Source organism: Lachnellula hyalina (genome assembly GCF_007821495.1).
Source record: "Lachnellula hyalina strain CBS 185.66 chromosome Unknown contig00214, whole genome shotgun sequence".
In the NCBI taxonomy this organism is placed as follows: Eukaryota; Fungi; Ascomycota; class Leotiomycetes; order Helotiales; family Lachnaceae; genus Lachnellula; species Lachnellula hyalina.
This window is the reverse complement of record NW_022157328.1, coordinates 24,124-46,769: the sequence shown is the minus strand read 5'-3', so window position 1 is coordinate 46,769 and position 22,646 is coordinate 24,124. Positions and strand designations below refer to the sequence as shown.

Below are 22,646 nucleotides of genomic sequence, written 5' to 3'. Positions count from 1 at the left end.
GGCATTCATCTGCTAGCTCATCGGCTACCACCAAGCTGTTCGAAAACATATATAAACATCTCGTTGCATGCTGGAGAAGCCGTCGTTGTGTTAGCCACGGCTGAACAGCCTGCTCTCCCGGGACATGTGATCCAGTAAACTTTACAGCAAGCCTAGCCATATCATAGTCCCACGATTTATTAAGGACGTTGATAATCCAAGAGTGAACACACCCATGCATGCTGTACCCTTGTGACTCGATCAATTCGTAGGAAGGCGTGGCTACCTCCACAAGTCCATGGCCACTTAGTACACGCATCGCTTGATGGAAGCTTACTTGGTCTTCGGCTAGCTGTCGTACCCAGTCTGGGTCGTCATAGTCACTGTGCTGAAGAAGCTCTAACCAGATATCCTGGCTATCGAAGTACGCCCAAAAGCAAAGAAGCTTAGCCGAAAGGCCATTTCGTTGATTAACATGATCAAATGAAACCTGCCACGTAGAGTAGAGCGTTCGGTCTTCGTATGAGCTCAGTTCAGGACTCGACTTTTGGAGTTGCATCCATGACTCTTTATACAGGCGAAGATAGGTCGAAAGACTGATCGCTACTTGATCAAGATATGCTCCAGCAGTAGCTAGTGCAAGAGGAAGTCCGTCTAACTCCTTCGCAAGCTTGATGGCATCGGGGTCTAATATTTAGGTTAAGGGCTGCAGCATAAAAGTCTAGAACGTCCTTACCATTTTCCAGTCCTTCCCGTCTTGATGCGTTTGATAGAATCTTGAGACTGTCCCGCATATTCCCTAGCTTTCGAATTTGGATTGGATATCCTATTCTGACTTGCGACGACCGCGTTGTAATGATAATTGAACCTTGATATGACTCGGGGAGATATTTTCGGATGTCTACGGCCATAGGATCCGTGTTTCCTGGTAATTTTGGGTTGTCGTAGTTGTCGTAAATCATCAGCCATCGCGTGTTATTAGGCAGACTCAGCCATGCCTTGACAGCATTTACCACCTCGTCAAGGGTTCCTTGCGTATCCACGTTGTTGAACTGGCTAGCCAAGGCGTGTTCTCGCAATATCTGCCTGGCAATTTTAGCAAAACTCTGCTTCAGAGAATCTTCGTCCTTGATATTTAACCAGAATATTGCCGAGTAATTGACTTTATGCCGCTTTGCATATGCAATACTAAGTTGTGTCTTGCCGATTCCGCCCAGGCCATGAAGCACAGTTGTTCGGCGGGAACCGTCGCTAAGCAAGATCCTATGCATATCTACGAGCTCTTCCTCCCTGGCCACGAAATCTTCGATGTCAGAAACATAAGAGAGACTAAAGGCGACTGAGAAGTCCTCATACTTAATCCCTATTTTGGTTAGCAGCTTCCTAACACCTAGTGCTTATAACAGAAAAGAAGAACCTACCTTTTGAAGCTTTGTCGATCTCCTCCCTGAGTCGCTTCAATGCCTTCTCTTTCCCTTCCCCATAGATAAGCGGCATATTGACGTCGAAAATGCCCAGTAGCGAGTATGCCTCATCTTCTTTACAAGTCGTCTCACGAGTTTCTGCCCATGACATTCGTTCGTGGACGCTGAAATCATATAACGGGCTTCCTCGAAAAGCTTTGGCGGGAATTCCTGTTATCTCGCAGATATGTCGTTCTAAGGATACCTTATCACCTAGTAGTTCCCCCTCCTTCGAGAAGAAGCCAAGTGATGACGGAGCAATAAGCTCTTGCAAGGTCCAACCTCGAGTGAACCACCTGCTTTGCCGAAACATTACTTCCCATGGTAGGTCGTTAGACTTGTCGGTCGTACCGAAGGCGGGTCTCGAAACATCTGGTAAGTAGACATAACATTTCGTCGCATTCTGGTACCAGCGAAACATAGAGTTAATAGCCTCTGCAAGCTCTGTACTATTCGATTTGTCGATACAACAGGTATCCACCCAAAAGTATTGCAAGCCGTCACGACTAGCTTGTTCTCCGCAAAACTGTATTTTGCTATAACCAGCCTTCTTCTTGCCGTTGCCATCCCTCAGATCTGCTAAAGTAACCTCCTCTGTTCCCCATGTGTGCGAAAGGATAGCATACCGCGGAATGTCGTCGCCGACAAAGCTGGCTAGGCTGAACTCGTTATCGCTGTTATATGCTAGTAGGCGCATCATTCGACTGGATTTGAGATCTGCGGGAAAAGGTTCTCGCGAAGTATAGAACCGTCAACTGGGCATATATGCAAAATTGTTTATTGAATCGGGAGAGGAGGTGAGATTGAGAAAGGCGCAGTCAGCTTCCAGCGCCTCGCGGCAATATAGGCATCGTTGTGCATTATTGCGAGCGCGTAAGACCTGCAGCGCTTACTGCAGGAAATCGTAACTGGCCCAGAATATTCGAAATTGATAATGGTATGTTCCTATTACTGAGGGAGCATCTCAAGAGATAATAAAATGGATAACAGAGCTCTAGGAGGCAGAATCTGCTTTCTACCTGCCGTTCTAGTAAATGAGTGTCCTGGCCGGGCTGCTGGCTCTTGGCAATATTAGGAGGTAGGAAGGCCAAGGAGGACTACTCCGTATCGTGCGGCAGGACAAAAACATAATGATAGGGCCTTTCCATATTCTCGTATCAATACAGTTGAGCTCGCAGTATCGGAACTAGATTTCATAACGCGCATTGATGATACAAATCAATCCAAGCAGGATCTGCATTCTGCTCTTCAAGCGCTGCTAGCTTGCAAATGTGTATCACGATCACGTCTGCCATGATCCCATTATAGTTTGCGATCAAGGTGCAATCATTTCGAGGTAGTCACCGACTTGATTTCTGCAGGCCCCTAACGCCTCAATTGAGGAAGGCTCCGATGAATAGCTAGGCTATAGCATGGACAGCGTCTGCTAGCATCTGCCAGCGTCGTTGCTTTCCCGGCACATTGACCACAATACCTCAAGAACGAATCCGGGTATTTTCCCCTGTTGAAACCCTCCTCCCTGACGACAATGGGCAGTCCCTCCCCTTTCCCCGAATCATTCGATTATGGACTCTGGGATCCTTTCGATGAAGATATTTCTAGCCAGCAACAAACACAACCACAACTGCAAGAGGTGGGCAAGCTTGGCTTTTGTCAGCCTCGACTATAGGATGAAAGGAGGATATATATTGAAGATCCTCCAAGTTTCATACATTACTCGATCGAGTGGAAGGTTAGGGTGAATAACAGGGAGACGTCTCCTTTTCAAGCGCAGGTAGGAGGACGTTACCGAGTTTAGTTTCATCTGGTATAACTTGTATGCGTACCTGCTACACTAAATTGGTCCATCTGGTACTTGGCACCAACATTATCGTTCCACTCACTTTTATTTTCCCTTTGTCTATTAATCAGTTTAACGAAAGGACCAAGAACCGTATACATCCATACATGTCACGGCCTCCACATTCCCAAGTATACATCTTGCTATATTCCAATCCATCTTCATTTTACGATTACAATTTTGGCGTTGGCTCATCAAAGAGGTTTATGAATGCAACATGAACTTCTTCAGTCAAATCACTTGCCTGCATACTCCGTCCTTTCTTCGAGAAAGCCAGTTTCGAACATTCCTATAAAAGTCAGCAAGATGTCACCACCACCAAATAATAGAACAACGCACCCTCGTAAGAGCACTACCACCAAAAGCAGCCAAAGCCAGCAACTCCACTTCATCCAAATCCCCCTCATGCTCCCACAACCCATCCAAATATGCCTTTCTCCACCCTAGAAACGTAGCCAAACTCCCCGTCAGCGTATCCCCCTGTCCCCCACTCCTCTTCAACCCGCCCTCAATATCACTAATATACGTCTTCTCTCCATTAGTAACATAATCCTCCTTCCCCTTCCTTATAATCGTAACACCTCCAAATGCCTTCGCCAGCTTTTCCGCTCCCTCCGCATCCCCCAGCCCCTTGGTATCAATCCCCTGACTCTTACACAACCTCCCAAACTCAACTACATTCGGCGTCAAAATGCACTCTTTATATCCCTGCACCAGCTCCGGTTTCGACTGCGCCAGAGCTAACCCATCAGCATCCAGCACAAACGGCATCTTCTTCTCCCTCGCTGCTTTGATTACGTGCGCGCATGTATCCTGCATAAGTGTATCTCTTCCTAATCCAGGCCCGATAACGAGGACATGTAGGCGGGGTAGCATGTCGATGATGGTGGCGGCGATGGAAGACGAGGTTGTTTCGGCAGAGGCGTGCGAGGATTGTCGCATGAGTGGGTGCACCATTAGGTTTGGGGAGTAGGTTTTGATTACCTGTGCTGCCTGCGGTTCACAGATTACATGGCTCTGGGAAGTAAGACAAGTTAGCTTTCGACAGATGGAATTGGGAGGGGGGAGGGGAGTACCATGTCGGCCCCGAGCTTAGCAGAAGCCATGGCAGAGAAGTAAGGGGCGCCGGTGTAGTCTTCGCTGCCTCCTATTACTGCTATGCGGCCCATCTGTCCTATGGTGAAGGGTTAGAGAGGTATCGTGGTGGGATGATTGAGGGCTACCTTTGTGGAATTTGTCGAGCATAGGCGGGATCATCTTCCTGACCCTCAATAAGATATCGCGGGTTGCATGGGACATTTCAACCGTTTCTGAGGGCATTTCTATGGATGATTGGGAATTGGTTGTAAAGTTGAACTGGAAATTCAGATGACAATGATGTCACCGACGCGTCGCGACGAATTCACTCAAACCTTTGGTCACGAGGACTGGAATCAATCGACTAATAGCTACCTGGGTAGTCTTTTGGGATAGTATTCGCTATATGTTCCTTTGGCCATAAGGTATTACAATATTACAATATTGCAGGAATACCGAAGTTACCTTGAATTCCGAGTCATCTACGGAGTACAAGCTGTTTGCAATCAATTATAGAGTTGGGTTGGGAGGCGCAGGGCTGAGAAAAAGACCCCAAGACAATACCCCGTAAATAAATAGTAATGTGCATATGTTATTCCTTTACTACTAGTTACCTTTACTTCGTAGTATTTAAGCCGAGAGCGGCGTTCGGAGTATTCCGTATAGCAATACTGTAATAAGTCTCCATTACGAGTATGTTGCTCATCAACTCGTACGTTACGAGTAAATCCTTACTAGATTGAGTTGATTATTCTATGTTGTCGGAAAGGAATGTTTCAGACTTACAACTAGCAAAAGTAGGTACAAAAGATTGAGATAAATTTAGGTACGAAGTAATACGGAGGATCCGGTGATTGAGTTAAAACCCTCAATATCGTCAAGGCCGCTTGCTCCTGTATAGCAGATCGTTTCCCTTTACCGTACCGTCGTGTAGGTGGATCTGCAATGCACTCGATTATTCCGTAGCGCATTCTACTAAGCCATTTGAAACTCAGATGTGATGCTCCAAAGAGCTACGGAGTATGGGCAGCGCCCAGTAGAAGCAATCAATCAATACCTTAGGTACAAGTACATAGGTCTACCAGGCACTGCACGTATCAGTAAGATTACAAGAAATTACAAAGTACTCGGTACTGTAAGTATACCGTATCAATGCCGCAAGCCGTGCCGTCACCCCGCACTTGGCTCTCTGGGAAATGTCATGCAGCTTTCGCCTAAATCACGCGTTAAGGGCTAATCATGCAGGTAACCCGAGGTCCTCGAGTACCTTAGGCTACAACATACTTTGCTTTGCTTCATACAGCCAAGACCTCAGAGCTAAAAGCACCGGATGGGTGATTGTTGAAGATATATATATCCTCACGTCATCAACTTGACGCTACATTCATATGGAAACTCGATGCATCTAGAACAACGTGCTCGGATTGCTGACTAAACACGACTTCATCACAGTCCGCGCTTAAGTGATCCCCCGTTACGTAACTTGAGGCTTCTACAAGTGCCCACTAATCCTTCCTTCCTAACTTGTGTCAAGAAAAAACGCATCATCTGGGAAGGAAAGAAGGTCCGCTTTCTTCCATGGCGACCCCACGGAGGACACATCGGAGCGCGCGAATCTCTACACGCAAATCATCCCTTTCTGAGTGGTTGTCGCGAGTCCTCACAGTCCACTCAGACCAGAAATCCATAAAATCCTTCTTCCGATGTGTCCACCCTCTTTACCTAAGTCTGCGGTGTCACCGGTACCAAACTCCATGAGGGACTCTGGTACTTCTGCCGGAACTAGAGTTGTCATGTTTAAAGGTCGCTTCTCGGGCGGGTGCTAAAGAGGGCTAATTCCACACACTCTCCATTTCATTTCTCTTACACATCTTCATCTTCATCTTCCAACACCATTAGTCATGGCCCCCTTCGACAACAGCATCACCACCGCTCCAGTGGTGGACAACGACAACGAGAAAAGCGTTGGGAATAAGTACGATGACAAGACCAGTTCCTCTGATTCGCATCGCTTTGGAAGCGACGGTGCCAAAGATGACATCGTTGGGGAAATCGGAGTGTTAGAAGCGCAGGGAGCTGCACACTTCAAGCGTCTGGGCTGGAAACGATTGACCGTGGTGTTGTTAGTCGAGGCAATTGCATTGGGCGCACTGTCTATTCCCTCGGCGTTTGCTACGCTTGGAATGGTGGCTGGTGTCATTTTGACTGTTGGGGTTGGATTGATTGCTATCTACACCAGTTATGTCGTCGGACAGGTCAAGCTGAAGTTTCCTAAAGTGGCTCATTATGCTGATGCGGGACGACTTCTGATGGGGAGATTTGGCTACGAGCTGGTTGGCGCCATGTTCACGCTGCAACTGGTTTTCCTGGTAGGATCGCATTGGTACGTACATTATTTCATGACGATTGCAAGGAAGATGTATTAATCTCAATCACCAGTTTGACTGCCACAATCGCATTTCTCAACCTAAGTGCCAATGGTGCCTGCTCAGTCGTCTTCGGTTTTGTGGCTGCTGTCATCCTATTCCTCGTAGCCATCCCTCCATCGTTCGCCGAGGTAGCTATTCTGGGCTATATCGATTTCGTCTCTATCATGCTTGCCATTGGAATCACCATCATCGCCACCGGAATATCATCTGGAAATGCCACAGTAGCTACCAATTGGTCGGCATGGCCCAAGGAAGGCGTCACCTTCGCCGAGGCTTTCGTCGCGATTACCAATATTGTTTTTGCGTACTCGTTCTCAATCTGTCAGTTCTCTTTCATGGATGAGATGCACCGCCCGCAAGATTTTATCAAGTCGATCTGGTCACTAGGAATACTTGAGATTTTCATCTACACCCTCACTGGTGCCCTCATCTACGCATTTGTCGGCCAGGACGTTCAGTCCCCCGCTCTGCTTTCAGCAGGTCCGACGGTATCCAAGATCGCATTTGGAGTTGCTTTGCCTGTCATTTTCATCTCAGGCTCTATCAACGGCACCGTAGTTGCTCGTTACCTCCACGGTCGTATGTACAAGGACTCGGTTGTTCGGTTTATCAATACGAAAAAGGGGTGGATTACGTGGTTGGCACTGCTCGCCTTTCTCACTATCATCGCATTCGTTATCGCTGAAGCCATCCCCTTCTTCTCGGATCTTCTATCTATCATGTCCGCCTTGTTCATTTCGGGCTTTACCTTTTACTTCCCTGCGATGATGTGGTTCATGCTTATCAAGAAAGGGAAGTGGTACGCCAAGGAAAACCTGTTGCTTAGCATTGTTAACGGTGCTGTATTTGTGATTGGTATGATCACTTTGGTGGCTGGAACATACGCTGCTATTGTTGATATCGTAAGTTTCATATCGCCGCCATTTATTAGGAACATGCGATTGCTAATACATTCATAGATGGATCAGTATAAGAAGGGTACTGTTCATGCTCCATTTACATGTGCACCAATTGGGTAGACTCGTCAAAGCATGGCGGTGGGGAGTTTATGTGTTAGGGGATATACGAAGGAGTAAGAAAAACGGACGGGAAAATTCATTGGGAATGAGAAAGGGAAATGACGAGTGGCGTAATGTATTTTAGCGGGCTTGTGTCTAGAATCCGAAAAATTATTGTAGAAATCATGTGTTTTATTTGCGTCCTAATTATATGGTATATAATGCTGCAGCGGGGGCACGGGGGCTCGCTCAACACGGGACCTACTAACTATATAGTGAAAGCAAAGAATACCCCCTATCTTTCCTGCTATTTATACGCAGACTTATAATGTCCCCGGAGGAGTGGGACAATAAAAGCCGACGACAATAATAAATGCTGCTTTTTCGCTCACTTCCCATTCTCGTGAGTAACAGGAGGTACCTAGTGCTGGCAGCTAAAGTATAGACCAAGATGGTGCAAAGTATACAAGTTCACTATCAGGACACTTCACCTGAACTGAAGCTATGGTAGAACCGTGACAGATAGTCTGGAAATAAATCTCTATCCAATGGCCCAGAAATCCACTATTCCCACCGAAAGAGAAGGAAGGAGAGACATTTATGTGTGCGATCCCGCATTGACTCTACCCCTTGCTTATAAGCATATTTGGCTAAACCCCGTTTTGCGGAATCAATACTCTTGTCTGCTGTTGAATCTATTACACCGCACACCTACCACTTCACGTTCTGCAACTCCTTCGCATCACTTTCTTCCAATGGGTACTCCCCCTGAACCGCCCGAATCAAATCCTCATGCACCTTTGATCTAGGCTTGATCGATATCCTGTATGGTACCGGGTGACTGACCACGCCGGGCTCAAACTTGATGTCTGGCTCCACGACTTGACCGTTCTCAACAAGCTTCTCGACGTTGAAAACTGCAAGAGTTTGGGAAATAGTAATGTATAGTGCATTGTCAGCGACGTAGCGGCCAGGGCAGATACGGCGGCCAAAGCCGAATATAACGTTACGTGGGTCGGGCTCTGCTTTGTGCGTTTCGGTTTCGAGGAAGCGTTCGGGGCGGAAAATCATGGGGTCGGCATAGATAGCAGGGTCGTGGGTGAACCACCTGTATTGTTGTCAGTGACTAGGCGCTTCCGAAATATATAAGCATAGCATATACCAAGTGTTGGGCAACATCACGGCGCCCTTGGGAATTCTGTAGTCTCGGTACGTGTCCTCGGCGCTGCTGGCGTGGGGTAAACCCATGGGTGCAACAGGATGCCAACGATGTGTCTCTTTCATAACTGCCATAATATATGGTAAATCATCACGGTCTGCGCTGATAGGAAGTCGCTGGGTTCCAATGACACGGTCGAGTTCCTCTCTGGCTTTCACCTGAACTTCAGGGAACACGCTCATGGCAAGAAAGAAGGTCATCAGGGAGGAGACAGTCTATAGGATAGTTAGCAGTATCCTTATTAGTTTGAGCGTAGATCAAATACCGTATCAGCTCCGCCCGTGAACAAGGAGAGCGCCGACCACTTGTGTACAAACTCCATATCTGCGTTACCTCCAATGTCCTCAATGGCTTGAGACAAGAAAGACGTTTTATGTCTCTTCTCACGCATTTGTTGCTTGACGAATGCGTACGGCTGGTCGACACATTGCCTCAAAGTATTGGCCAGTCGACGACCGGTGCTCTTGAATGATGTACCGGGAAATCCCTCTGGTAGATACATCACTTATTCCTGTTAGGCGTGCTATGTTGGTTTGATTGCGCAGACTTACAGAAAGGAATGACGTCTACCAACCACTTGCCAGGCATTGACGCTTCACCGAATCCCTTCATGGTGGCTTCCGCCAAGTCAACGAAGGGGTCTCGGCCATGGGTTTCGGTTGTATAGCCATATGCAATCTTCAAGATAACGCTGCCGGCTTCTCTGTGTGTTCAGTAGTTAGATTGAAGCGATGCTTGACCTGGTAGAGGTTGTAACAAGAACTTACCTTCGGATGTGATCAAAAAGGTCATTTGGGGAATCCAAAAGATTGAGCAAAAACCGTACAGACTCAGCCTCTTGGACCCGATCGAACATTGCTAAGGAAGCATTGGTACTAGCAACCTTGGTTATATTCTTCCGGTGGATCTTCCAGGTATCATTATATTCGCTGAAAGCAGTTGAATTGTTGAACCCGACACTAGGTACTAGGTTAGCATTCTTAGAAGAACTGTGACAGGCCTAAGCATACATATCACCAGCGAACACCTGACTAGGTCGCGAAGAGTAAATAGTAGACCGGTCTCTCATGAGCTCAAAGGCAACTTGGGGGTCGTTGATGATGATCATGGCCTGTCCAAGGACTGTAACAGAGCTGATTGGGCCTACAAATTGCACGTAGCGTATATTTAGCTATGGTCTCTGTGAAACACTAAATGGCTGCAACTGTGGTTTATACGCACCGTAGAGTTCCTTATGCTGCAGCCAATGTTGCCATGCCTGTTCATTTGGCTTGGGCAGGTCATTGATGTTACCAAAAATTGGGAGGCCTTTAGGACCTGGAGGCAGTGGTCCGCCATTACCTTTACCTCGTAAAAGTCGACTTATCGCATATATAATAAGAGAACCACAGATGGATACCACCAGAATAGTAGGAGATATAATAGCCATACTGATTTGAGATGTCGACCTCCAACCGTAGGTATTGTATTGGGAGAAATTGAAACGAAAGGGAAAAGAAAACAGCGAGTTGCCATTTAAAAGCTATTAGGTGGTGTCCGAATATTCCGAAGTATGCATACTGTATGAGCAAGGTATACTCGTTACATCGTGAGTCGTGTCGCCCAGATGTTCGAAACTGCCAGGTTTCTGTTAGCTACATACATACAATTGCAACGATGATGCCCAGGGAACTGGCCACTTGAGAGGCTCTGATTTTTCCGCCTAGACGCTCCACTATAGAATAAGCAGGGTCAATATAGTATCGAGACCAGTTATATTACTCTACCTGGGGTTCGCCCCATAGTTTTAGACTTCAAGGCGCCACCCGCCTTAGCTCCGGGACGAAATATCTCCCTCAGATTACCGCCCGCACTTTGCCTCCCCTAACTCCGGCAGTGTCAAATCGCAACCCATGCCAATGTGAAAGTTCAAAGTGGTACAGATAAGGTGAAGAATTGTCTTGGGTGGTACAGTTTTTATTGCTAATGATCGATTTTGAGAGAGAAGTCGACATGTGGTACGCCTTGGTGTATCGAACTGGTAGAGATGATGTCGATATCTATAACGAGAAATTAGTGAGGTTGGGCTTCTGAGAGCATTATCCACTTTACCGTTATTAATGTATGTGCCAACATTCTCCGACGTCAAGCCACCGCTACACTCGAGCAAGAATTCCCGTTTCGCAGCCCATCTTTGCCTGATACTCCTCGCCGCAACCTTGAGTCCATCTCCATCAAAATTATCTAACATGATGATGTCCGCTCCAGCAGCAATGGCTTCGTCCGCGCCCTCCTCGCTATCAACTTCCACCTCCACTTTCAACGCGAAGCCGCCTGCGGACTTGGCTGCCTTCACAGCTTCCGTAATGCTACCCCGCGCCCAAATGTGGTTGTCCTTCAACATGATCATACTCGACAGATCATGTCTATGACCATCTACACCCCCAACAATCATCCCGTACTTCTCTACCAGCCTGAATCCCGGCGTAGTCTTCCTTGTGCCGGCAAGTATGCCCTTATATCCTGCCTTCCTAACCAACTCTTCCATGTTTCTTGATTTCGTCGCTACGGCGGAGCACCTGCTCAATGTATTCAAGGCCACCCTTTCCCCTAACAACAGTTTCCGCACAGGACCTGTAACTGTCGCAACAGCTATCTTCCCTTTCGAGCCCGGGTCAACCTCTGCGCCTTCTTTTAGATGCCACTTTACAGTACATCCTGCTTGTGCGAAGATCTCGTCGAAGAAGGGTACGCCCGCTAATATTGCTTTGGATTTACCAAAGAGGGTAGCGGTCCGCTCGCTGTCGCCGACGACGAAGCCGCCGTAATCGAAGGATGGGGTATCTTCTGCGAACCAGGCGGTAATTTGGGATTTCCAATGGACGGGGAGGAGGTCCGCGGGATTGCCGTGTTGAAGAGCCATACTTGTAGGTATCGTGTGAAAGGTTGTAGATTAGATTAGGACGTTGAATCTAGGTGCGGTTGAAAGTAAGGTAAAGTAGGGAAGAGAAAGATATCACGAGAAGTGAAAAGTCATTATAAATGCGCGTTGGCCCCCAACATTTACCCCACTACAAGTGCACTTCTCTCTACAGTATACTCCGTAATCACGGTGATCACTCCCATGCGATTCCGTCTATCACGTGAACGCTAAATGGATGATTAGGTAAGGGTACTTCGGTACAAATACGCACCAGTCCGGTACAACCTCGGTTACCTGCGGGAAGGGCAAAGTCCTGAACCGGATTTTAGAAGCGGAGGCCGAGGAAGAACAGCAAGATCTTATCCAATAAAAGGATACATACTTATATGTTCCTACGTGGAAACGGAGATTCCTTTGAAGATATACTCTCCCTTCCCTCATCTCCTTGTCATTGATTCATTTACAATGTCAGCCATCCAACGCAGCATTCGTACGACAGCAAGTAAGAACATCAACCTCCGGCTTCCTTTCCCCGCCAGATCGCGAGCTCCTCTTGCCCCTCTTTCAACCTTCACCGCAGCTCGAACTTCACCACGAACTACAACTACGACTACAACTCCGGCCCTCAAGCAATTCTCCACCATGTCTCCTCTTCAATCGGGAGCTCCTCCCCCACCGCAAGCCCGCGAGTATGATCCCGAGATCAAGGATATTGCTTCCTACGTGCACCACACACCTATAAACTCTGATCTCGCAGTAAGCTCCCCCACCCCTCAACGCAGAAAGAAAATGCCAATTGAAGCTTCTCACAGTTCGACACCGCCCGCTTCGTCTTCCTCGACACTCTAGGCTGCGGTCTCGAAGGTCTGCGCTTCCAAGAATGCACGAAACTGCTCGGCCCAATCGTTGAAGGCACCATCGTCCCAAACGGCACCAAAGTCCCCGGCACACCCTTCCAACTCGACCCTGTGAACGGTGCGTTCAATATCGGTGCTATGATCCGCTGGCTGGATTATAATGACTGCTGGCTTGCCGCAGAATGGGGCCACCCTTCGGACAACCTGGGCGCCATTTTGGCGGTCGCAGACTGGATTTCGCGGACGAACCGTGCCGGAGGTAAGCTGGGGAGTGGAAAAGTTATTACGGTCAAAGAAGTCCTGGAGGCTATGATCAAGGCACATGAGATTCAGGGCTGCTTGGCGCTTCTAAACTCGTTCAACAAGGTCGGTTTGGACCATGTTGTGCTGGTCAAGGTTGCTAGCGCTGCTGTGGTTTCTAAGTTGCTGGGTCTGTCGGAGAAGCAGACGGCGGATGCGGTTTCGCAGGCTTGGGTTGATGGCCAGAGTTTGCGGACATATAGACACTCGCCGAACACCATGTCGAGGAAGTCGTGGGCTGCTGGTGATGCTTGCCAGCGGGCTGTAAACCTCGTTTTGAAGGTCATGAAGGGCGAGCCTGGCGTTCCTACTGTTCTTTCTGCTCCAGTTTGGGGTTTCTACGATGTCTTATTCAAAGGCAACAAGTTTGAATTCCAACGTCCTTATGGTAGCTACGTTATGGAGAATGTTTTGTTCAAGGTTTCATACCCAGGTAACTAACTACTCATCCCAATTTTCCCCAATTTGCACCTCTAACATACCATCCTAGCTGAATTCCACTCCCAAACCGCAATAGAAGCTGCAAAGCGCATCCACAAGACCCTAGCCGACCAAGGCAAATCCGCAGCCGACATCAAAGAAATTACCTGCCGCACCCACGAAGCCTGTATCCGAATTATCGATAAACAATTCAAGCCTATGGACAACTTCGCCGATCGCGATCACTGCATCCAATACATGGCCTCGGTTATGCTTGTGTATGGTCGCCTAGAGGCAACCGACTACACGGACGGCGGGGAAGCTGCAACCTCACCTCTCGTTGAGTCTCTCCGCCAGAAGATCAAGTGTGTAGAGGACCCTCAATTCACACTGGATTACCACAATGAGAACATGCGCACGATCCCTAATGCACTAACGGTAACACTTAACGATGGCACCGTGCTGGAGGAAGTCGTAGTTGAGGCGCCGTTGGGACATAGGCTCAGGAGGGAGGAGGCAAAGCCAGAGATTCTAGCTAAGTACAAGAGGCATCTTGGACATCACTACAGTGAAGCTAAGGTTAAGGAGTTGGTGGATCTTGGGAATGATGGGAAGAAGTTGGAGGCTATGGCTGTGGATGAGTATGTAGATTTGTATGTAAGTAAGGACAGCAAGTTCGTGCAATAGACATGGACTACTATATAGGAGTTTAGATCAGAAAGCATCCGATCATTTAATTTCTAGTTTGAGGTGGGTTGACTTGAATGCAAAGGTAATATAGTACGGAACTTTCAGCTACAACTGGCTTTTATAATGATAGTGATATTGTTGGTATCACAGGATACCGCGCCGCGGTAAATCAGAGGTCCTCTTCGCGGACTAAGCTACGCTAAGTCACAGACCTGGGATACAGGAAGTAGAGAGAGGTGCAAGGTATATACCGTACCACGTCTACAAGGACTAAAGCTAAAAGCGTATAGGAATTCAGCTTTACGACTCTTCACTCGAGTGCTTCCCTTATGTTCCATATCTTTTTATTCATCAGCAGCAGAAGAGGATAACCAAATCGTACTCGTTTAATGGTTTGTATTTTTTTTCTATTGGTACAATGGTACCATTCCCTATGAAAGTAGGGCCCTCCAGTGAGATGGTACTCGGTTTACGCCCGCTCCTGATCCGGAACGGGGAAGTGGAAGCTCAAGCCGTTATGTCTTGGCGAGGGGGTCGGGTCCTCTTTACTACCTACCTCCTGCCTCAGGCATAAAGTATATTTCACTTTGGGACAATAAGACGCAGCATGTGGGAGGCAAGACGACATACCCAAGGTTGGTAGGTTTTGAAATTCACGAGTCACGAATTCACGACAGACACCAAAGAACTGGGCGATTGGGACAGAATTTGATTATGAAGAATTTGATGGAAGAATTTGATGGTTTTGTGGAGTGGGATGGATGGATGGATGGAGATCTCCGTGAGAGAAACAGGGTGGGGGAAACGCAAGGCACAGCGCACATGCCGACAACTCATTCCTCCATACAGTACAGTACTCATGCAGCCCTATTCCTACGTGATCGCCAATCGGGTACCTGAGCCAACTTTATGCAAGGGCCAAACATCGGACAACCAACAGTGGCTCGAGTGGCTTGCTTTGGTCGGCTCACTTACTTAGTTTGTGATTTCTTCGTTCCTTACTCGTTACCCATTTACCCGATGCAATAATACGGTTATACAACAGACTGCCGTGCCTCCTCGGAGTACACCTAGTACACCTACAGACATGACTTGTACTCCCGAGTACTTATCTAGGCCTAGGCCTACGGCGACTCGAGTGTCGGCAAACCGTGGATCAGACGTCGCCTGTCTGAATTTGGACCAATCAGACAATTAGTGCCAAGCCCACTCCGAAGCTTGTCCTTGCCCATCGGCTGCTCGGGACGGGCGCACATGTGGTTCCGCCCCACCGAAAAGCTTTGATCCAAGTCGGACTTGGCAGTCTTGGCTCCTCGACTGACTCTTTTCCACGTCGCGCCACGTCTATACAGGTACATACCAGTACCTCCACGTTCACGTTCACCCATAGCAACAGCCAGGTACCTCCAAGTTCACGTCCAGCAGTTTGTAATTTTCATTCGCGTAGTTATGCTCAGATGCTGCAGCAAAGAAGCAGCCACAGGCACAATTGTGTGATCAAACCCGTGATTCGCCCCCTCCCATCCTTGACTTGACCCAGTAAAAGTTTGCTCCGATGCCTTATCTATACTACGATAGGTGCACAGGTGCAAACTCTGCAGATGGCAGATGCAGATGTAGATGCAGGTACAGGGTTGCGCGGGTTGCGATGTGGTAAGAGGAATCGGGCATTTTCTTTTCTTCTTGCAGTAGTTGATGATAGTCGAGCTGAGGTCAGATATCATCGGCTACTACTCTGCTATGCAGAAATTCCGTACATACAGTCTGACAGTCAGTCGGTCACTCACTCACTCACTCACTCCATCTGATCTGTTGCTTCCCCTTCCCCAAGCTGCAACCCTAGAATTATGAAGCTCCGACGAAAACGACATCTATATTTGTATATTCTGTATATTCCAGGTTTGCATTACATGACAAGTAGTATACATCTATCTTCCCTCAAATCAAAAGATCAGATGCTTCTCACGAGCCACTCAACCCTTTGCATGCCCCCCTGACTAGAAAACTGTTGTCAGTTCCAACAAACGGCACCGTTGAACATCTCCCGTGCCGTGGCGATTGGGACGAATGATAGTGCCGGTCCCCACACCACCACGACTCAAAAAAGTAGGTCCGGCACAGGTCCTATGCCACGGGGACACATGGCGAAGTAACTTTGACGGCTCGCAATGATTCAGGTACCAACATCCACACCCAATCAAAGTCCGATCGCAACCATAGAGTGGAGTCAGCAGGTAAATCTCTGCTACCCTCCTCGATTAGGCTTGCCGGTCTAACGACCCAAAGAATCCGTTCCTGGAAGTGGAAGTGGAGGTGGAAGTGGAAGGCTCACTCCCTCTTTTCAAAAGTGGGTTTGAGGTGGCTGCCGAAAAATGGCCATAGTTCTGGACGTTCTGGAAGCACTGCTCCGGACAGCGGATAGAAGCGTGTCCCCTACTCGACAGAGTTTTGACCGACCACACTCCCGATGTGCTATCATTCCCTGATGAGAGGGGTGCGAAAGAAACTTTCAGCTAGTCATGCCTCTCCCGTCGTGAATTTGAATATCCTATATCAAGCCTCCTGTGCCCCCCCAAGTAGCTTTCTTTCTCCGCACCCACAATCCTTTTCGGCCCATTCAAGACTTCTTCTTCAAGACTCTTTTTGTCAACGACGAGTTTCTCTCACTCCTTTTCAGAATATATCGATCTGTGATCACTTCAGTCCTTCAGCTCAGCTCAGACTTGTAGCTTCCTATCAGTGACAGCAGTCCATCATTGTCTCTACGACACCAACAGAACACTCGTCCCATCAATCAAAACTCATACACTCCCTACGACTATACACACTCCCAAACGGAACCACCAAACAACAAAACAAATCAAAATGCAATTCACATCCACTCTCCTTCTCGCAGCCACCGCGCTCGCAACTCTGTCCACCGCAAACACAGTCCACTTCGTCAACCAAGACTCCACATCTCGCACCATTTACTTCACGGCCACAGACGGCAACGCCTACATCGCTCCTCTCTCGGTCTCTGGCCTTGCCACCGAGTCCACCACCTTCCCCGACTCCTGGATCGGCAACTGGCACTCCGTGTCATCGGGCGCCGAGAATGTTACCGGCATGCTGGGAGAAGTCCGCTGGAACGGCTTTGGCGGGTCCAACTACTTCGACGTGTCAGCTATTGTAAACCCAAACGACAATGAGGGCGTCAAGGAGATCATCCCCAAATTCTCAAATACGCCTGTCAGCGGATGCCAAACATTCCCATGTAGCAATGCTTACAACAAGCCCGACGATATCGCTACGCTCAGCACAACAGATTCCGAACTTATCTGTCTGCTTGGAAACACCGGCAGCGCGAGACGTCATGCTAGGGATTTTGCCGAGAAGAATTAAAGCGACACAGAGGAGAGGAGAGGAGAAGCGAGGAGCTTGATCTTGCCTTGGTATTTTACAACAAAATCTGCGCATGCTTGCGTGCTGCGATGTTGCAATGACTTTTATGACCATGGATATAGAAAGGATAAACAGGAAACACAAAACAGGACAGGAACAGAAAGGACGGTACAGGAGCCTTGGGATTTTAAATTTGGAAACACTCATTCGATTCACACTCGTTTTGTGCATAGGCACTACACATACATTACACTTCTTGTTACATATTAGGGTAACTTACTTCACCTTCAAGCCTTAGTCCTGTTGGATAAATGGATTTGAGATGAAAATGGAACTTTCGCTTAGCGATTGAAAAAAAGAAACATATTCACTTGACTTGCTATCGCTGTTGCCCGCCCACCACTTGATGTCGTGGTTTTTAGATGTGATAGATCGATACCTAGGCTTGGGCCGTAGACTAACTCGAACTGCACACCTCACATCATCAACCCACCTCTACCCAGGTAAGGCATCCCTATCAGCCACCTCTTGTCGCGTGGCCCAATGCAAAGCGTTTCCGAATGCTCACCGCATCGCTCCAACACCTCACTCCCCTCTCTTCCAATGTAGATATAAGAAGTACAGAAAATCGTATGATTGCACTTGTTGATATCACAAGATGATCACTTCACTACACTTGTAGGTCCGTAGGTTATGGTCTTGGTGGTAGCATTGGTTGCATTGGTTAGCTAGCTGAGATGGAGTGTGCAACGCGATGAGGTTATCGCCAGTTGCTTAGTCAGCTAGCTCTAAGTCGCATGACTAGAAAGGCTCAGTCATATGTTCCCCACACAGCACTCGTATATAGCTTTTGATTGCAATGCTCTGTCATTAAATTAATGATCAAAGTGGCTGTCGTAAGTGTAATGTTGCATATATTATTATCGCAACGTCGCGGTTAGCATAATTACAAGGTGGCATGGCATGTTCCCTTGTGGGTGTGGATATATATAAATCTCGACACAATTTAGAGGAGAGAGCGTGTGCGAGCACAGTTATTACTAAGCGTTTTTGACATCGGCAAGCTGTCCTCAAAACGATTTGGGTTGAAAACACAACCATGTTTACAACAGACAACAGGCTTTTACACAATCCTGCACACAGTTCACACTGAAATCTATTAAACCCTCTTCAGAATGGAAGACACCGAAACTTTCACGCTCGTCCCACTCTACATGGACCCCGCCTCTAAAATCATCTCCTCCAGCAACACGTCCCGTGCTCTTCAAGAAGAACTCGCAGCCCTGAACGATCTCCACAAAGCTTTCAAAAAGCTCGACACTGATGTCCCTCCTCCTCCTATTCCCGTCAATCCAAAGCGCTCTGCAGGCATCACTAGGCTGCGCGAATCCGGGAACGCAGAGTTCCGCAAAGGCAAACACACCGATGCGATAAACTACTACACCTTGGGTCTGCAAATGGCCTTGACGAGACCAGCGTGGGAGCCGAGTGGGCTGGTTAGAGATGAGGTTGCGGGGTTATATTCAAATCGCGCGATGGCTCATGTAGCAATATCGAATTGGGTGGAAGGGAGTGTCGATGCAGAGGCCAGTGTAGAGGCTAAGAAGGCGGGGAATGCTAAGGCGTGGTGGAGGAAGGGGAGGTGCTTGATTGAGATGGGGAGACTGGAAGAGGCTAAGGAGTGGGTTGGTAAAGGGCTCGAGATGGAGGGTAACGAGGCCGATTTGGTGACATTATTGAAGGAGATTGAGGGGAAAGACAAGAAGTCTTAACGGTGTGGTATCCGTGTAGTCTGCGTGCTCAAAAATGGAGTGCGGATAGGGCTCTATATGCATTTGGAGCGTGGAGTTTTGGAGTTTGGGTGTATAATACTTCTCTTCACAATTGAAAAGTTGCTTCCCTGGCCGTGGTTCTAGCATTTGTGTATTTGGACAGCTCTATGAAGCCCATCTACTTGGACTGGCTCTCCAGTTGCCTTTTGGCGTATATATGTTAGGATGTCGGTGTGTGGATAACGTTGGTATCAGTGTCTACAACCAGACATGTTCTATTCATGTGTCTTACATAGTGTTCACACATACCTGGCGCCTGGTGTGGTAGCATTTGTTCTAGTAAAGACTCGTTTATTGTCTGCTTCAACAAAACTAACATCTACTACCTAGATCTAAACCATTCCCAGTACCCATTCGCAAATATGGATCATGGAGCGAGAGTAGCTGCGAATAGGATGGAACCATTGCTTGACTTTTTCCCTTGCGCCCTTTCCAGAAAGTTCCCTCGATATAAGCGCAATGGTGTCATTAAACTCTTCGTGATTAAGTTGAAGGACGACGACCTCTGGAAGCTACCTATCTAGTCCAACACCTTAAAGTCCCGCACTCTTGCTGCTGCTTATCAAGCAATGAAGGACGGAATTTAATTCCGTCAAGAGGTTGTGCACGCTGAGTTGCGTCTCAAGAACACGAAGACTAAATCACTTCTGCATCGACTGAGAAATGGTGAAAGAGCCCTGAAATCGACACTTTTATGGCAGATTACTTTCGGATTGTCAGGATGGCCTGTGATCACATGGAATCACGTACCTATATCTACCTATAGGTACCTAGGGAGGGAGCACGACGGGATATATACGGCCTTCGCCCAAGTCCATAGTAGAACAGACAATTCAATTCTACCAACATAGACAGACTTCTTAAACCCTGTTACTCCATCCCATCTCATAAAACCTTCACTTTTGTCCATTCACTAACCTGCACGCCCAAATTCAACCCATTCTGCGCCCACCATTTCTTAACAGCAAACGCCTCGCCCTCACTCCCAACACTATCCTCCAGCGCCTCCTCAATATCACAAGTTTTATACTCAGCTCTTGGACCCACCCGGTCCTTCTGGCCGCGATTGAATTGCTTCCACCACTCTAGTACCTCTACATGGCCATTTTTGGTGGGCTCAATCAGAATGCGATTATCAAAGGCCATTTTGTCGCCCCGAAGCTCGCGCCATGCATCGAGAACCTTGACGTGTCCTTGCGCTGAGGCGATTTTTGCTACCGATTCCGAATGCCCAATAGGAATGCCAGAATTGTCCCACCATCGAAGAACAAGAGGTTGATCATTCTGGGCAGCTGCTAGCAGCGCTTTACCGGGCTTGAGCTGCAGAGGAGGATGCATCTCTGGGTGTTCGTCCGGTTCTGCGGGCATAGGGGAACCATGGTGATGGCGGACGTCTGGATCGATGTAGTAGTTCCCTTGATGCAAGCTTGCTTGCTTCCACCATTCCAATACTAGGATGTGGCCTTTTGAGGATGCCTGCTCGAGGGCTAACTCGGTGTATTTGAGGTCGAGACCAGATTGGCGCCACCAGTCGAGAACGTGGATGAAACCTGACTTGGAAGCACCGTCAATCGCTTCAGCTGTATAAGTCTTGGAGAGGAAGGTTGGCGACGTGCGCCACCATTCTAGGATTTCAGTACGTCCATAGACAGTTGAGGCTTTTATTGGGAGCAGCTTTTGATTAAATGAAATTAGGAAAACTTCTTTGAGGTTCGTCTCCAGGTATGTAAGAATTTCAGTCAAGCAAAATTTGATGATAAGCTTCACGCAAAGACCAGAGAGGTACTTCATCTCTTTAGGGGCCGCCCTGAGCTTGTGGATTATTTGTTGAACTGAAGACGTAAGGATTACCCGCTCCAGGGAACGCATGTAGACTTGTACCTCGTCTTTCGGCACGCCGGGCCTTCGCCATTCTGGGGGTGTTGGAAGGGTTGTATAGACTTCCAACGCCTTTGCAATCTCCCAGTCCCCAACGTATTCAAGTATTGTACTCCACAGTTCCGGTGGGAGAAGTTTGTCGGTCTTTGTGTTGTATGATTCCGAGGTCGCCGTTGAAGATGTGGCTATATCCACATCATGACCTATGGTCATGAGTTCCGCCTGGTTCTTGATTACCCCCACAAGCTCGCTGAAGCCATCCCAACTCACAAAACATTTCGCCGGTATCCTTTCGCTTTCGTAATGCCATAGTATCGGTTGCAGGACCCTTACCCATTGCCATTTCCTTCGCACCTTGCTCAATTGCTTCTTCGTGGTAGGGTTCTCCCACATTGCAGTCGTCATTCCAGGAACCAGTAATATCTTCTTCGAAACGTCCCATCCACGTAGAATTTCCAGCAGGAAACAATCGGTAATGCCGTGCAACATCTTCGCAAACGTGTCCGCATCAATCGGTGCTAAAACCATCATATCTGCCCAGTCGCAGAGGTCATACGCCTGTTGCTTGTACCAATCAATCTGCGACCTTTCAATCTCCCTTTCCGCCTCGTCCGCTCTTCTACCAAACCCGAAAGGCCGATTCTTCAACGTCAAAGTCTCCTGTGACAACCGGTGTGTAGAGTATGCATCTTCGTCTACGATGGCTCGAGTTTCGATTTTGGGGTTCTTGGAAAGCCGCACGACGAGGGCTTGGGCTTGTGCTACGTCTTTGCCCCCATTGGAGGCGATCAGGACTCGGAGCTTGGGAGGATCATTGACTCTCATGTCCGCGAGTGAGGAGGAGGAACCGGAGGATGGCTTGGGAAGACTTCCCAGGCAGCGTGATCTTAAGGGATGTGGACGCTGTTCCATGTTGCGCTGTGGATGGGAATGTCCCAATTAATGTTTGTTGGCAATGGAAGATGTCAGGATATCAACAAGCCACGTGGTATCACGTGGGAACGCAGGTACCCCGCCTGCGAATGTGCATAGGCTTCGCCCACATTGATGGCAAATGTGTACCTAGGCCTAGGTAAGTGGTAAGTCATACCTAGGTACGTAGTGATTATTTAGGGGTGCAGGCTGAGACCTGACGCTAGCATGTTGTATTGTAGATCTACAAGTCAAGTTGAACTTTCGAGGTTCGCGCTTCTTATCTGAAGCCCTAGCCTACCTTAGGCTTAGGTAGCTTAGAGCCTTATCTAAAGCTCCGAGTGCCGATGACGATGCCGACGCCGATGCAGCCGCATACACATCAACTTTTACCCCTCCAATTTTCCCCCTCCAATTATTTTCCTCTACCAACTTCAATCTCACAACTTCACAAATACCATATCCT

General features: G+C 48.1%; 8 protein-coding genes across 8 annotated transcripts; 4 read left to right on the top strand and 4 right to left on the bottom strand.

Moving 5' to 3' along the window:
* Positions 1–2,159, bottom strand: HET-E1_11 (Vegetative incompatibility protein HET-E-1; the record flags this gene model as incomplete). Its single annotated transcript, XM_031153234.1, has 3 exons — positions 1,401–2,159; positions 716–1,342; positions 1–666 (listed from the first exon to the last, which is right to left on the bottom strand). Coding segments are annotated over exons 1-3 (2,035 nt in total), but the record flags the coding sequence as incomplete, so codon positions are not given.
* Positions 2,160–3,454: 1,295 nt separating this feature from the next.
* On the bottom strand, positions 3,455–4,602 carry LHYA1_G008313 (ATP-dependent (S)-NAD(P)H-hydrate dehydratase; the record flags this gene model as incomplete). Its single annotated transcript, XM_031153233.1, has 4 exons — positions 3,455–3,571; positions 3,622–4,299; positions 4,359–4,456; positions 4,506–4,602. 4 exons carry the CDS (start codon positions 4,600–4,602, stop codon positions 3,455–3,457), a joined length of 990 nt encoding a protein of 329 aa, XP_031001760.1.
* A 1,658-nt stretch (positions 4,603–6,260) lies between these two features.
* mtr_2 (N amino acid transport system protein) lies at positions 6,261–7,807 on the top strand (the record flags this gene model as incomplete). Its single annotated transcript, XM_031153232.1, has 3 exons — positions 6,261–6,742; positions 6,799–7,690; positions 7,748–7,807. The coding sequence occupies 3 exons, from the start codon at positions 6,261–6,263 to the stop codon at positions 7,805–7,807; spliced, it is 1,434 nt and encodes a 477-aa protein (XP_031001759.1).
* A 3,160-nt stretch (positions 7,808–10,967) lies between these two features.
* Positions 10,968–11,907, bottom strand: BNA6 (Nicotinate-nucleotide pyrophosphorylase [carboxylating]; the record flags this gene model as incomplete). Its single annotated transcript, XM_031153231.1, has 2 exons — positions 10,968–11,044; positions 11,097–11,907. The coding sequence occupies 2 exons, from the start codon at positions 11,905–11,907 to the stop codon at positions 10,968–10,970; spliced, it is 888 nt and encodes a 295-aa protein (XP_031001758.1).
* Positions 11,908–12,372: 465 nt separating this feature from the next.
* Positions 12,373–14,171, top strand: PDH1_1 (2-methylcitrate dehydratase, mitochondrial; the record flags this gene model as incomplete). Its single annotated transcript, XM_031153230.1, has 3 exons — positions 12,373–12,663; positions 12,720–13,497; positions 13,555–14,171. The coding sequence occupies 3 exons, from the start codon at positions 12,373–12,375 to the stop codon at positions 14,169–14,171; spliced, it is 1,686 nt and encodes a 561-aa protein (XP_031001757.1).
* A 2,868-nt stretch (positions 14,172–17,039) lies between these two features.
* LHYA1_G008309 (uncharacterized protein) lies at positions 17,040–17,558 on the top strand (the record flags this gene model as incomplete). Its single annotated transcript, XM_031153229.1, has 1 exon — positions 17,040–17,558. One exon carries the CDS (start codon positions 17,040–17,042, stop codon positions 17,556–17,558), a length of 519 nt encoding a protein of 172 aa, XP_031001754.1.
* A 1,175-nt stretch (positions 17,559–18,733) lies between these two features.
* sec72 (Translocation protein) lies at positions 18,734–19,330 on the top strand (the record flags this gene model as incomplete). Its single annotated transcript, XM_031153228.1, has 1 exon — positions 18,734–19,330. One exon carries the CDS (start codon positions 18,734–18,736, stop codon positions 19,328–19,330), a length of 597 nt encoding a protein of 198 aa, XP_031001755.1.
* A 945-nt stretch (positions 19,331–20,275) lies between these two features.
* Ppcdc (Phosphopantothenoylcysteine decarboxylase) lies at positions 20,276–22,180 on the bottom strand (the record flags this gene model as incomplete). The annotated part of the gene is made up of 1 exon (XM_031153227.1): positions 20,276–22,180. One exon carries the CDS (start codon positions 22,178–22,180, stop codon positions 20,276–20,278), a length of 1,905 nt encoding a protein of 634 aa, XP_031001750.1.
* Between the last annotated feature and the right edge of the window lie 466 nt (positions 22,181–22,646).